At 40.6% G+C, this 14,692-nt stretch overlaps 1 protein-coding gene across 4 annotated transcripts in view; it reads right to left on the bottom strand.

Moving 5' to 3' along the window:
• Nucleotides 1-1,592: 1,592 nt before the first annotated feature.
• The window catches only part of ESYT3 (extended synaptotagmin 3), a 56,029-nt gene continuing 42,929 nt past the window's right edge, over nt 1,593-14,692 (bottom strand). For 3 of the 4 annotated variants that reach the window (XM_027091626.1, XM_027091627.1, XM_027091628.1), the window contains 7 exons: nt 14,038-14,187; nt 11,783-12,273; nt 10,991-11,089; nt 10,343-10,474; nt 3,892-3,997; nt 3,007-3,056; nt 1,593-2,667 (listed from right to left, as the gene is read on the bottom strand). In XM_027091626.1, coding sequence (XP_026947427.1) covers nt 2,631-2,667; nt 3,007-3,056; nt 3,892-3,997; nt 10,343-10,474; nt 10,991-11,089; nt 11,783-12,273; nt 14,038-14,187 — 1,065 coding nt within the window. In that variant the 3' untranslated portion in view covers nt 1,593-2,630. Of the gene's footprint in view, nt 2,668-3,006; nt 3,057-3,888; nt 3,998-4,201; nt 4,414-10,342; nt 10,475-10,990; nt 11,090-11,782; nt 12,274-14,037; nt 14,188-14,692 lie in introns of those variants that run through there. The other variant, XR_003429708.1, reaches the window with a different exon arrangement.

The following is a 14,692-nucleotide window of genomic DNA, read 5'->3' as shown; positions in this document are numbered from 1 at the left end:
CACTCAAAACAGCAGAAACAAATTTTATTACACGTCGGCCACGTACTTAGCATAGCCTTGGATGATGGGGGTGAAAATCAATTCAAGTAGCTTCTAGGTCAATTGGAGAGTAAACAGAAACATTAAATACCAGTCACAGTACAGGTAGTTGATTAGCATATGACCTTAGTAGATATTTAATAAACATTTTTAAATATTAAATGTTACATGGCGGGGATTTGCTAAAATGAAAAATGTACAGTGTTGATAGTAGATGCCCTAGATCAGGGGTCCCCAACCCCTGGGCCACGGACCGATACTGGTCCGTGTCATGTGAGAAACCCGGCTGCACAGCAGGAGGTAAGCGGCAGGTGAGCGAGCGAAGCTTCATCTGTATTTACAGCTGCTCCCCATCGCTCGCATTACCACATGAGCTCCGCCTCCTGTCAGATCAGCGGCAGCATTAGATTCTCATAGGAACGCGAACCCTACTGTGAACTGCGAAGGATATAGGTTGCACGCTCCTTATGAGAATCTAATGCCTGATGATCTGAGTGGAGCTGAGGCGGTGATGCTAGTGCTGGGGAGCGGCTGCAAATACAGACTATCATTAGAGAGAGGTTTGACTGCACAGAGACCATAATAAATCAGTTGCTTTCAGACTCATATCAAAACCCTATCAGTTGGGTATAAAATGGTAATTCACTATTGTTTAGATGTACATTTCTCTGATTACTTAGTGCAGTCAAGGCATCTTTTCATGTGTAGCCTGCATTCAGATTTCTCTTCTATGAATTGCCTGTTGTGAAAAATATCTTCAGAGTGACCCTTAGCTTCTTCTACAACGTGAGTAAATTATAATGAGGGTATAAAAATGTTAAGGACTGCTGCTAACCAATGACTGAGTTTTTAAATACTTGGCCAGGATAAGAGTAGTCTCTCTTATTTTTGTAAAGCTATGATGCATTCTCCACCCCACTGCAATCTGATTTGTTCTTCTGCTAACTATTTCTTTTTAAAATGGAGCATTAAATGTAAACCAGCCCTTTCTATTTTGGTCAAGGTCTAAAAACATCCATTTAGAAATATGAATACAATAAACCTGACATTTGCAACAACAACAACAAAAAACCCTATCAGTGAGTGGCAAGTGAAAACAAGCTCAGGGCCCCACTGATTCTGCATTATGGTGAGTTGTATAATTATTTCATTATATATTACAGTGTAATAATAATAGAAATAAAGTGCACAATAAATATAATGTGCTTGAATCATCCCCAAACCATTCCCTTCCCCGCCCCAGTCTGTGGAAAAATTATCTTCTACGAAACCGGTCCCTGGTGCCAAAAAAGTTGGGGACCGCTGCCCTAGGTAGGGGGGAGAGGCCCTGTCAGCGTGGGGTGGCTTAATGGAGGAGGTGGGTTTGACATAGGCCTCTAAGAGGTAAGTAGGATTAGTAGACAGGATATATATGGACTGTTCTGGAACAGAGCATCTGCACATGAATAAGGTAGCAGAAAACTGGAGACCTGATTATGTTAGGTCTGAAACACAAGGAGTGGGCTTGAATTTTGTAGAAAGCAGGAAATAATAATTTATAAGTGAGAGTAAAATGACAAAAACTTTGTTTTAAGATGTTACCATTCTTCAGAAAAGTGGCAGTGAAAGCAGTGGTAGGGAGAGGAAACTGATGGCAGGGGGTACTGCCTGCGTAGATAAGTGAAGAGGATGTGACTCGACAACAGCTCTAGGAGCGTGAGAAAGGACAAGAATGTGTGGTTTTATAAAGTCTGAAATGCAGAAGAGGCACTTGTTTAAATATACAATTTACATATTTTGCTTTTAACATGTTGTTTAGGTGAACCAGCCCTCTCTTAGAAGAGTGGAGCAGAATTCCCAAACCTATCTGAGAGAGATACAGAAAGCCCCTTGTTCTCTGGCACTGACACTCGGCAGCAGCCTCCAGTGCTCTATGGGAGTGCAGACGTAGACCTGGGTTTGAAACTTTTCTTACATTTTCCTATGGAAATAATGCCAAATGCTGGAGTTTGGTCCCAGGCCATCCCATACTGGAGTACTATCACTAACATTGTTGCCATCAGGAAAGTACATTTTAGTTCCAAATCAGATACATGAACGAACCTCCAGGCAGAGAAGTACCAGAGGTGGCAGCCAGCAGGGCTTAGATAGAGTTAGCTCTTGGCACTTTTTGGTGGATCACTTTTTAGTCCCATAAAAGAAGCCTCCTCCCTTGGTCAGTCACTGCCCAGGAATACTGATAGCTGCTTCACAAACAGACCTCCCTCACCCTCTGTGTCTGAGACAGGACCCTTTTGGTGCATACATTCACGCGAGTCCTATGTCAGTGAAAATTCACCACTGAGGTTCTGATAATTTGTTAGGCACAAATACGCTGCTTGTTTATGGATTTAAACAATTAAATCCAATCAAGAAAGAGTAGTTCTTGCTTTTACATGTGTTTACCTCTTCCTAATACTATCCAGTCATGCAGTTATACTGCACACAAGAATGTGTGTGTGTGTGTGTGTGTGTATGTATATGTATGTATTTTTTTCAAATGGCTGTTCTGATTTAAGTTACAAAATATACATATGTACACATTTAAAAAATAAAGATGTTGTTGTTCATCATCAACTTCTGGGCTGGCCATCTGGAGTCAGCTCATACCTGTAAGATAGTTGAGTTTGGACTTGTGTTAGTATTGAGAGTGTGCTGTGGCAACATCAGGACAGGTGGCCTAATCTACCCTACCTGGGCCTCTGTGGGACCAGCAGAACTCACCTCTGTAAGTTGGCTGGCCAGGGTTAAGACTAGGGCTTACAGAGGTCCTTTAGGTAAGTGAAATCTGTAGGCAGTAAAGCCTTAAGGTGATAATGTCTCCTTTATAAACAAAGGAGCTGATATGTACTGAAAAGGGAAGAACTTTGGAGAGAGAATATGGGCAACTGTCTGAGACAATGTCTTGAGTAGCAAATTTAATTTGATCAAATGAAAGGGCTTACTTACCACTGTGAGAAGCCCTTATTCAGATCTTCTTTTGATAAGTCAATCAGTACCTAAACAAACACAAATAATCAGTTCCCTTCCCCAAAACTGCATTAAATGGAAACATATTGGGATAAATGAAATTGATCATAAAAAGGGCCTCCTTGAGTTCTGAGCAGGAGCTCTTTTTCCTTTGGATTTCAATACAGAACCTCTCCAGAAGGACAGTACTGACACTGACCTCAGTGTCCTGGGAAGAGGTGAATTGCTGTTTGCAGTTGTACCTCAGGAATTTATTTATGAATGTTTTAGAGAGAACAGCTTGCCTTTACTCATGAACTGATCCAGAATTTTAAGCAAGACACCATAGTTTCCTCAGTAGTAAAAATGGGGATATCATCACCTACTTCACAGAAGTGGGCTTTTAAAAATGAGTATAAGAGGTGTTTATTAAAATACAACAACTACAGAGTGTACAAATATTCTTTTTTGTCTCTCCTTGGCATCTTCCTGAGGATTATATTTCCTTTACTTCTAACTTTAAGTAAAATCCCATTCACCACAAAAATCTTGACATAATGAGATCCAAGCTTCACACAATGCTGTATTTATCAAAACAATACTTAATACCATAGTAGAAGTTCAAATACTTGTGTAGCGATGAACTTGGATATTCAAGTTTGTTAAAATAGGGTTTATTATATTAATTTATATACTTCAGTTTCAAGAGTATTTTTTAAAAAGACACAAAACAAAAAGCCTCCCAATGAGGCTATACCTTCCTTGAAGTCAGTTCTGGTAATAGCCAGATGATCCCATCAGAATTTCTGCAAGGGTGTGTTCCACCAGTGAACTCCAGTTAGCCACCAGGAGGGAAAGAATGACAAAAGTCCCTTTTGTACTTACTTTTCCTAGCTCCTTCCTTCTGTGTGAGCCAAGTGGCCTACTGTTTTTCACTGCGATGTCTAGTGACCTCTTCTTTACTTCATCCAAGGGAACAAAAAATTCAAATCTTTAAGGAGCAAAAAGTCAGGAAATGCGATTTATATATTTTAATCATTTTCACTGAAAATCTCAAGTGTTTCATCCGTTTGCCTACCTTTAAAACAGAAGATATAGACTATAGAGAAGAGCATCTAGAACAGTACTGGCTTACAGCAGATACTCAGTGCATCATTATGATAGATAATCACTGTCCTGTGTTATATTCACAAACCTTGGAAGTGTCAAGAGGCTGTTTGCTTCTCTGAGAAGTTCCTTGAACTATTGTGCTTTGGGGTTTGCTTCTTTCCTTCTCTGACTCTACTCTGGTTGTCACTCTTTCGGCTGCCCCTTCTCTCTCAGAACAGTGCCAGCTAAGGGCTAGGATGCTGAATAATTAGGTTTGCTGGAATTGCATGGAAAACAGTGGTCTTTTCCCACTTACGCCTGTGGAGTAAGGCAGAGGAATCTTAGTATACAAGCTTTGTCGTGTACTCATAAGATGCCTCTGGACTCCTTACATTTCTGGTTTTAAAAAAAAAAAAGTCTTCAAATTTTTTTAATTGAGTGAAAGATTCTTTAAATTCTATAGTGCTTCACACTTTTGAAAAGTTTGACACACATGATTCAATATAATCCCATAATAGCTTTTAATTTTTTAAATTGAGATATAAGTGACATAGCATTATTGGTTTCATGTTTACCATAATGATGTGATTTGGATGTGTTGTGAAATGATCAGTCTAATTACCATCTATCACCATACATAGTTACAAAAAAATTTTTTTCTTGTGATGAGAACTTTCAAGATCCACTCTCCTAGCTACTTTCAGTATGTAATACAGTATTATTAACTATAGTCACCGTGCTGTACATTATAACTCCATGAATATTCATTTTATAACTGGAAATTTGTACCTTTTGACCAGTCATCTATTTTACACACACCCCAACCACCAACTCTGGCAACCACCAATATGTTCTCTATATCCATAAGCTTGGGTTTTGTTGTTTGGTTGGTTTTTGGCATTTTTAGATTCCACATATAAGTGAGATCATAAGTAATTATCTTTTTCTGCCTTATTTAACTTAGCATAATGCCCTCAAGGTCTATCCATGTTGTTTCAAATGGCAAGATTTCATTCTTTTTCATGAGTAAATAATATTCTATGGTATATATATATATACACACACATATATATACACACATATATATACATATATATACATATATACATATACACACACACACACACACACACACACACACATACACACACACACCACATTTTAAAAAATCCATTCATCCATCAGTGGACATTTAGGTTGTTTCCATGTCTTGGCTATTGTAAATAATGCCACAGTGAACATGGGGGTACATATATCATTTTGAATTAGTGTTGTTTTATTTGGATGAATACCCAGAAATGGAATTGCTGCATTGTATGGTAGTTCTATTTTTGATTTTTTGAGGAACGTCCATGCTGTTTTCCATAGCAGCTGCCCCAATTTACGTTCCCACCAGCTGTGCCTAAGGGTTCCCTTTTCTCCACATCCTCACCAACACTTGTTATTTCTTTTTGATAATAGCCATTCTGACAGGTGTGAGGTGATATTTCATTGTGGTTTTGATTTGCATTTCCCTGATGATTAATGATGTTGAGCATCTTTTCATATACCTACTGACCAATTGTATGTCTTCTTTGGAACAATGTCTATTCAGAGCCTCTGCCCATTTTTTAATCAGATTGTTTGATTTTTTTGCTATTGAGTTCTATGAGTTCTTTATAGATTTTGGATATTAACTACTTTTCCAATATATTATCTGAAAGTATGTTCTTCCATTCGGTAGGTTGTCTTTTTTTTTTTTTTTTTTTTTTGCGGTACGCGGGCCTCTCACTGTTGTGGCCTCTCCCGTTGCGGAGCACAGGCTCCGGACGCGCAGGCTCAGCAGCCATGGCTCACGGGCCCAGCCGCTCCGCGGCATGTGGGATCTTCCTGGACCGGGGCATGAACCCGCGTCCCCTGCATCGGCAGGCGGACTCTCAACCACTGCGCCACCAGGGAAGCCCCGGTAGGTTGTCTTTTCATTTTGTTGATGGTTTCCTTTGCTGTTCAGAAGCCTTTTAGTTTAATGTAGTCTCATGTAGTCTCACTTGTTTATTTTTGCTTTAGTCGCCTTTGGTTTTGGTGTCAAATCCAAAAAACCATTGCCAAGACTGATGTCAATGAGCTTAACCCACCTATGTTCACTTCTAAGAGTTTCAGAGTTTCAGCTCTTACTTTCAAGTCTCTAGTCCATTTTGAGTTAATTTTTGTGTCTAGTATAAGATAGTGGTTGAATTTTATTCTGTTGCATGTGGCTGTCCAATTTTCCTAACACCACTTATTGAAGAGACTGTGCTTTCCCCCGTTATACATTCTTGGCTCCTTTGCCATAAGTTAATCAGCTATACATGTGTGGACAAAAGCAATCTACAGATTCAATGCAATCAAAATTCCAATGGCATTTGTCACAGAAATAGAACAAACAATCCTAAAATTTGCATGGCACCACCAAAGAGCCAAAGTAATCTTGAGAAAGATGAACAAAGCTGGAGGCATCATGCTCCCTGATGCCTCCAGGCATCAAACTATATTACAAAGTTATAATAATCAAAACAGTATGGTTCTGGCATAAAAAGAGACAGATCAATGGGACCGAATAGACAGCTCAGAAATAATAATGTTTAACATTATTAATTCTTCCAGTTCATGAGCATGATATACTTTTCCATCTGTTTGTGTTGTCTTCGATTTCTTTCATCAGCGTCTTACAGTTTTCAGAGCACAGGTCTCTTACCTCCTCAGTTAGATTTACTCCTAGATATTTTATTTTTGATGCAATTATAAATGGATTTTCTTAATTTCTCTGATAGTTTGTTGTTAGTGTATAGAAATGCAACAGATTTCTGTATATTAATTTTGTATCCTGCAATGTTACTGAATTCATTTATTAGTTCTAATAGGTTTTTGGTGACATCTTTAGCATTTTCTTTATAAAGCATCATGTCATCTTTAAACAGTGACAGTTTTACTTCTCTCTTTGGATTCCTTTTTTTTTTTTTCCCTTGTCTGATTGCTGTGGCTAGGACTTCCAATACTATGTTTAAACCTGGTAAGAGTGGGCATCCTTGTCTGAGGGTAGTGCTTGTCTTGTAAAATGAGTTTTGCAACTGTTCCCTTTTCTATATTTTGGAAGAGTCTGGGGATGGCTGGTGTTAATTCTTCTCTGAATATTTGGTAGAATTCACTAGTGAAGTTGTGTGGTCCTGGACCTGTTTGTTGGGAGATTTTTGATTATTGATTCAAACTTCTTACTAGTAATCAGTCTGTTCAGATTTTCTTTTTCTTCATTACACAGTCTTGGTAGGTTGTATCTTTCTAGGAATATATCCTTTTCTTCTAGGTTATCTAATTTGTTGGCATATAACTATTCATAGTAGTCTCTTATCCTTTGTATTTCTGTGGTATCAATTTTACAGTTCCTCTTTCCTCTTTTATGTCCTCTTTTTTTCTTGGTGAGTCTAGCTAAAGGTTTATCAATTTTGTTTATCTTTTCAAAGAACCAGCTCTAAGTTTCATTGATTTTTTTCTATTGTCTTTTTAGTCTCTATTTCCATTCTGAACTTTATTTCCTTCCTTCTGCTGACTTTGGACTTTATTCTTCTTTTTCTTATTCCTTGAGGTGTAAAGTTAGGTTGTTTATTTGAGATTTTTCTTATTTCTTACTTTTCTTGTTTATGATATATGCATTTATTGCTATGAAATTCCTTCTTAGAACTGCTTTTGCTGCATCCCATAAATTTTGTTATGTTACATTTCCATTTTCTTTGTCTGAAGGTATTTTTTGATTTCTCTTGATTTCTTGATATGATTTCAATCTTCTTAAATTTATTAAGACTTGTTTGTGGCAGCCTAGTATATGATCTATCCTGGAGAATGTTCTATGTGCACTTGAGAAGAATGTGTATTCTGCTGCTTTGGGATGGACTCTTCTTTGTATATCTGTTAAGTTCATCTGGTCTAACATGTCGTATACAGCTAATGCTTCCTTATTGAATTTGTCTGGATAATCTATCCTTTGATGAAAGTAGGGTATTAAAGTACCCTACTATTATTATTTTATTGCTGTCTATGTCTCCCTTTAGGTCTGTGAATATTTGCTTTATGTATTTAGGTGCTCTTATGTTGGGTACATAAATATTTACAAATACTATATCCTCTTGTTGGATTGACCCCTTTATCATTATGTAATGCCCTTGTCTTTTATTACAGTCTTTGTTTTAAAGTCTGTTTTGTCTAATATAAGTATAGCAACACCCTGGCTTTCTTTCAGTTTTTATTTGCGTGGAATATCTTTTTCCATCCTTCACTTTCTGTCTGTCTGCATCTTTCAATCTGAAGTGAGTCTCTTGTAGGCAGCATGTAGATGGGTCTTGTTTTTTTTTTTTTTTAATCCACTTAGCCACTCTCTTTTGATTGGAGAATTAGTCCATTTACATTTAAAGTAATTATTGACAGGTATGTACTTATTGCTATTTTATTAATTTTTTACTGGCTGTTTTGTAGATCCTCTCTGTTCCTTTTTTCTTCTCTTGCTCCCTTTGTGCTTTGATGACTAGTGGTATGCTTAGGTTCCTTTTTCTTTATCATTTGTGTACCTACTATAGGTTTTTGCTTTGTGCTTACCATTATGCTTACATATGACAACTTCCAACAGTCTATTTTAAGTTGGTAACTTAAGTGTGAATGCATTTTAGGGGCTTCCCTGGTGGCACAGTGGTTAAGAATCCACCTGCCAATGCAGGGGACACAGGTTTGAGCCCTGGTCCGGGAAGATCCCACATGCCGCAGAGCAACTAAAAGCCCGTGCGCCACAATTACTAAGCCCGCACACCTAGAGCCTGTGCTCAACAAGAGAAGCTTAAAGAAATCTCTTGTAAGCTGGTTTAGTGATGGTGAACTCCTTTAGCTTTTGCTTGTCTGGAAAACTCTCCTTCAATTCTGAATGATAACTTTCCCTGGTAGAGTATTTTTGGTTGGAAGTGTTTTCCTTTGAGCACTTTGACTATTGTGCTACTCCATTCTGGCCTGCAAAGTTTCTGCTGATGGTCTTATAGCGGGGCTCCCTGTAATGTAACTACTTGTTTTTCTTTTGCTGTTTTTAAGATTTTCTCCTTGTCGTTAACTTTAGAGATTTTAATTATAATGTATATGGTATGAATCATGTACTCAACAAGAGACCTCTGAACTCCTTACTTCTAGGTTTACGTTTAAGATGGAGGTTGCCAAGTCTGCCTCGTAGATAATCCAGGCATATCTTGCTGTTACAATTTTGAGAGAGAATTACTAACAGATTAGGTTTGTCACAAAAGTCAATCTCCTGTGTTCCCACATAACAATTTTGACATCCTTTTATAATTGTGTCAGAGCTCTCTGAAGGCAACACCTTTCACCTGTGTGGCTGTAGAATATAGGATGGTGCCTGGTATGTAGAGTGTTCAATAAATACTCAATGAATATATTCTCTCTCCCCCACTCTTTCATGGTATCGGTGAACTCAGAAGGTAGCTTTTGAAGGAATATATCAGTCGTTAGACATGGCCCATAAAGGACTCAGTACAACTCTTTTTAAAATGAGTAGTTATTGACCAAGATAAGAGGAAACCAACATTATTAGATGTATCTTCCTAGGCTGGCTAGCAATGTCTTCTCTTAGGATCCCACAGCAAAAGGAAGCAATGATGAGATTCTGGCTTCCATACCTTGTGATCAACTTGAAATCAAGAATTAGAATATTAAGGTTAAGACTTGCCACCACAGACCCATCAAAAGCAAGAAATGTGATTAGACTCTGTCTACTGGTTTGTCCCCAAGGACATGGGTGGACACGCGAGGGGAGGATATCTGTTCTACCTGCCACCTGTGCTTTGTTGTGGGTGGGAAGACAGGCCAAAGAGCCTGGAGCTTTGGAGGAAATTTTAGGTCCTTAGGTTCAAGGTACGTTTATTTTTGATCGAAAGAAAATATATTTGACCAGATTCAAATCCTTTTACTGCCAAAGCGGCTTCATTTAAAGAGAAAGAGTATGGAACATTTCATAATCAGGAGCACTTTAGTCCCTGTGGACAAGAAAGTGGGTAGCTGTTTTGCTAAGCTTCCCTGGCAGTCCTTTTCTCTCACTGAAGTATAGAAGCTTTATGAAAGCATGGACTGTGTAGTCCTGTTCAACCCCAGCCCTTCCCAGAAGCTGGCAGCTGCCAGGTACACGGGAGGTCCTCAGCAAATACTCGAGCGGCTGAGGCACTCTAGGTAGGCCACCTGGGCCACTTACCTCTCATCAAACAGGGGATCCAGGGTCTTCCGCTTCACTGAGGTCTTCTTACGACTTGCCCACCTCCTTTCTGGCAACAGGTAGACACGGACGTAGGGATCAGCTCCACTGCTGGTACAGGGCATCAGGTTTCTGATTTGGTTTCAAAGACATTAAAGAAAAAAGGCCTCTGGTTTTGAAATACTGAAAGTACTCATTTAGAGAAAGCTGTACTATCTATACAGCTTTAGATGGCCTTGAGGATAAAAATGCCCTGCAGTCTAGACCAAAAAAAGCAAAAGTCTGCAGAATTCAGAGGATATCAGGTGCATGGTTTTGTAAACATGCATTTTGTAAAGTTGGGTGTAGAGCCAAGTACCATTCCATCTAAAGGAAGTTGAAGATTCTCACTTGAGAAAATGTCCTGGCTCCAAACCACCCCAGACAATTTTGCAGTGGTTGTGTCTGAGCAAAGCCCTTGGCTCTGGAGCCCCTCAGCACCACTGAGGATCTGTTACAGCATGCAGGCCTTCAGACCTCGTTCCTTCCAAATGTCTACCTTGTCTGCCTTGGGGCTGCCTGCCCCTGCCACTGCTCCAAGTGCCCCCACTCTGATTTTGGTCACCTGATGCTCTCAAAGAACTTTTCCTGGCCCTAGCATCCCTTTACCTGCAGCCGTTGATTAGCACGCTGAGACAGTGCTGCAGACACACATAGCGCACCGTGAGCTGAATCTCACCCAGCCCCTGATGCCTGAGATCCCCGTCTCTGTAAAGAAAGGCTTTGTCATTTCTCTTGCCATTACAAGTGCTGACCTCTCCCCGCACCCCCAAGAAGTATGTAAGTTAATAAAATAATTCTCAGTAAGGTTCCTTTTAGTTGGAAGTCAGTTCTATCCAGCATTCATGTAAAATTATCCTGTTTCACAGTAGGAAAAGCATGGCACAGTAGGAAGAACCCTGGAGCAGAATCTGCCTTTATACTATGATTTCTTGTGGAACCTTGGGTGAGTTATTCGACCTTTATGATAGTAAGTTCTATCTTGTAGGGTTATTGTGAAGATCAAATTAAATAACATGCTAAGCCCAGAGTCAACAGTTAATAAATGGCAGCCACTGCTTATATAATTCCACATTCTAAGCTTTCCATATCATCCCAGTATAAATAACTCTTTAGAATTCAGGGTATGCTTCTGCTGTAAGGAACCTTAACAACTGAAGTCCAACATCTATTTTATAGTTGGTGTGTAGCTAGAGCCACATGAGACTTTTTGGCACATGCACACGTGCTTTCTCTCCCCCCAGCCTGTGTTCTTTCTATCTCACCATGCTGCCTCTTATGAAGCCATTTTGTGAAAAACCAGAACTTGCACAGAAAAGTAAGTTCATATCTACTTTTCCATCCGGGGAGGTATTTTTCATGCAGGTCATTTTAGAAAAGATTAAGCAGAGAGGTGCGTACTCAGTGTTGAGGCTGACATCTGTCAGGTCAAAGCAGGAAGAGGCCAGGGAGTTGAGCGAGGACATGCTGGGAGCCAGCCTCTTGGGCGGCTGTGCGAATAGGGAGGAAGGGCATTTCATGGGTGACTTGATGGGCCCTGGAGAGTGGGGGCCTGGGACAGCCAGGAAGATGGTGGACACACTCGTCTTCTCCCCCTTGGGTGCACAGAACCCTCTGGCTCTGTCCTTGCCTTTGGGCTCTGGGCCCATCTCTTGAAGTGAGGGCTTGGTGGCAGCAATGGTGGCACTGGTGGTGGCTGTGGTACTTTTGGAGGCTTGCTTGATATCAGAAGCAGGGTCTGGAGGGCATGGCAAATCTGCAGGGCCCTCTCCCTGCGGTGGGGCTCTGGAGCCCTGGTTGGTGGCAGCCTTCTTAATGAGCAGAGGGCCTTTCTTTAGGGCTTCAGGTCCTGTGTATGGGCTTCCCAGCTCTCGTTCTTCCAAGTGCAGGAACTGTAAGCAGATGACAGGGTGGTTTATGGGCTGGGCACACCACTACCACTCTCTCCCCCTCTGCTCTTACCTACCTCTGGGAAATGGTTCCTTCTCTTTTCTGGAAGGAACAGTTTTCTCAAAACTCAGTTCCTTTCTGACTCCCCAATCCAATGGATTTTTACCCCCAGACCATATCTTTTTACCCCTAGACCATATCTTCCTTAACCTCTCTGCCTCTGACTCACTCTGACCAGACCTTCTGTCTTTTCCCTTTCTCCTGCCTCACCAGTCTTCATGAAGACTCAGTTCTGATCCCTTTTCTCTATCCACTGGTACTGGATGCTGGAGACCTGGCCAATTCTCACAGCATGCACTTCCCCTCGGTGCAGAGGACTCCCTCACCTTAACCTTCATATAGATCACCAGCTGCCTTCTGGATATGGTCATTTCTAGCTGTCACCTTATTTACCATTGCTTTCCCTAAAATGTGTTTCCTGTCCAGACACACCCCTGTGCTTGTAGCACCAAAGTTTCAAACCTCAGCCATTGTGTCTCTCCTTCCCCTTTTCCCATCAGTCATTAAGACTCTTCCTAGGAACTTCCATTTCCAGCAATAAGGCGATCAAAATATTCTGAAAAACCTCCTGTTAGGAATGCTCAATAAAAATGAAACAAACATACTTCTAAATGCATAGTCAAACTCACAAGAAAGTAAGGAAAATCCCTAGGTTAAAGAAGAGAGAGAGAGAGAGAAAACTGAAAAATAAAGGTTAATTTTCCCAGGGTCATTTATCAACCATGGAATCCAAGGGGTTTGGAGAAGAGATCTAGGGTCAGAGTAGGACCCATGAAGGTGGGATATCTTTAGTGAAAAAGTAGTCTAGGATAAATAAACATTTCACCCACCAGCAAAGATTGACGACAAGAAATATATCTATCTCAGCCTGTACTCTGGTTGGGGGAAATAAAGTCTTTCATGAGAATATGGCACCTTATAGCCTGTCTCCTATAAATTTTGGGTTCATATTTATACTACCGTGGGGTTTTGAAACCCAAAGTTTGAAAATTAACATAAAAGTGGACTCAGGTGTGTAATGTTCCTGAGGTGCTTGGTTGCAGCCAAAGCAGAACTTCCTTGGACGTGAACAACCTCAATCCAGGTCACAAAGGCAACACAACATATGCCTGCAACCCAAGTTACCAAATGTAGAAATGAGTCACCATGAAAAAGCATCAGCAGACACAACAGACATCAAAATTTATCTACCAAGATCTTCAGATAATAGAATTAACATACATTTTAAGTATTTTCAAATGATTAAAGATGGGGTAGAATCATGAGAAGATAATAAAACACAACAAAGAAAAGACATTGTAGATTTGGAAAAGATAAAGTGAAAGATGAAGAATAGCCTTTGAAACAAAAACTGTGAACAGGTTAAACAGCAGATTAGGCATAGCCAAAGAAAGAATTAGTGGTCTGGAAGACAGGTCTGAGGAAATTCGAAGGTAGCACCAAGAGATAAAGAGATGGAAAATATGAAGGTGAGATCAGGGTAAGCCATGGAGATGATGAGAAGGTCCAACATAATAGAAGGAATTGTAGAAGGAGGGATTAAAAGATTAGGAGAGGCAATAGTTGAAGAGAAAATGGCTGACGATATTCTGAAATTGATAAAAAATATGAATCCATCTCCTAGCTTCTTCCCGACACAGTGCAGATACTTAGTGCTGGGGCAGACCACCCCCTGCCTCCCCTGGGGGAAAAGGGGAGAGGTTTACCCGAAGCACCAGCCTCATGGAGATAAGGCTGTCCAGGCCTGAGTGGTCCAGCTGGAAGCGCTGCTCGAGGGTAAGGTCTGCATAGGGGAGAATCTGGCACAGGGGGAACTCCAGCACTCCTAGAGCACATTCTCGGTCATCATCAAGCACCTGGGCAGTGGGCCAGTCACAAAACAAGAGGATAACGAAGTCCCACCCTCACCAGACTACTCTCTGGGCTCCAGCCAAGACTGAGTTCACTTCAGTAAGTATGTTCTGTGTTTCTTTTGGCCTCTGGTCCTTTCCTGAAAACTGGAAATGGGACCAGGCCTGGTCCCTGCCTTCAGTCAGGGCAAGAGAGTGACTCAGGGTAGAGGCAACTGTGATCTGTATGAGGCAAGTCTGTCAAATGCCTGGGACCATCAGGGCTTTAGGGACTGATGAGCTGTGCTGCTCTATGATGGGACTTCCAGACAGGTCTGAGGGTCCCCAGAGACCCCAGTTCTACTACTTGTTGGTCATGAGATCTTGGACAAGTCATTGTTTGAGCCTCTGTTTGCTCAGGTGTAAAGAAGATCTCTCTCGCCCACAGATCTTTTTTTAAAAAAGTACATCATCATTAATGTCCTGAGTAGATTCCAACCCAGGCCATGCTGGGTGCTAGGTAATAACTGGA

This window comes from Aethalodelphis obliquidens, unplaced genomic scaffold, assembly GCF_003676395.1.
Source record: "Aethalodelphis obliquidens isolate GAN/ISIS:26980383/991018 unplaced genomic scaffold, ASM367639v1 scaffold72, whole genome shotgun sequence".
Taxonomy (NCBI): Eukaryota; Metazoa; Chordata; class Mammalia; order Artiodactyla; family Delphinidae; genus Aethalodelphis; species Aethalodelphis obliquidens.
Note: the sequence above shows the minus strand (reverse complement) of the source record. Positions and strands in the feature narration are given on the sequence as shown.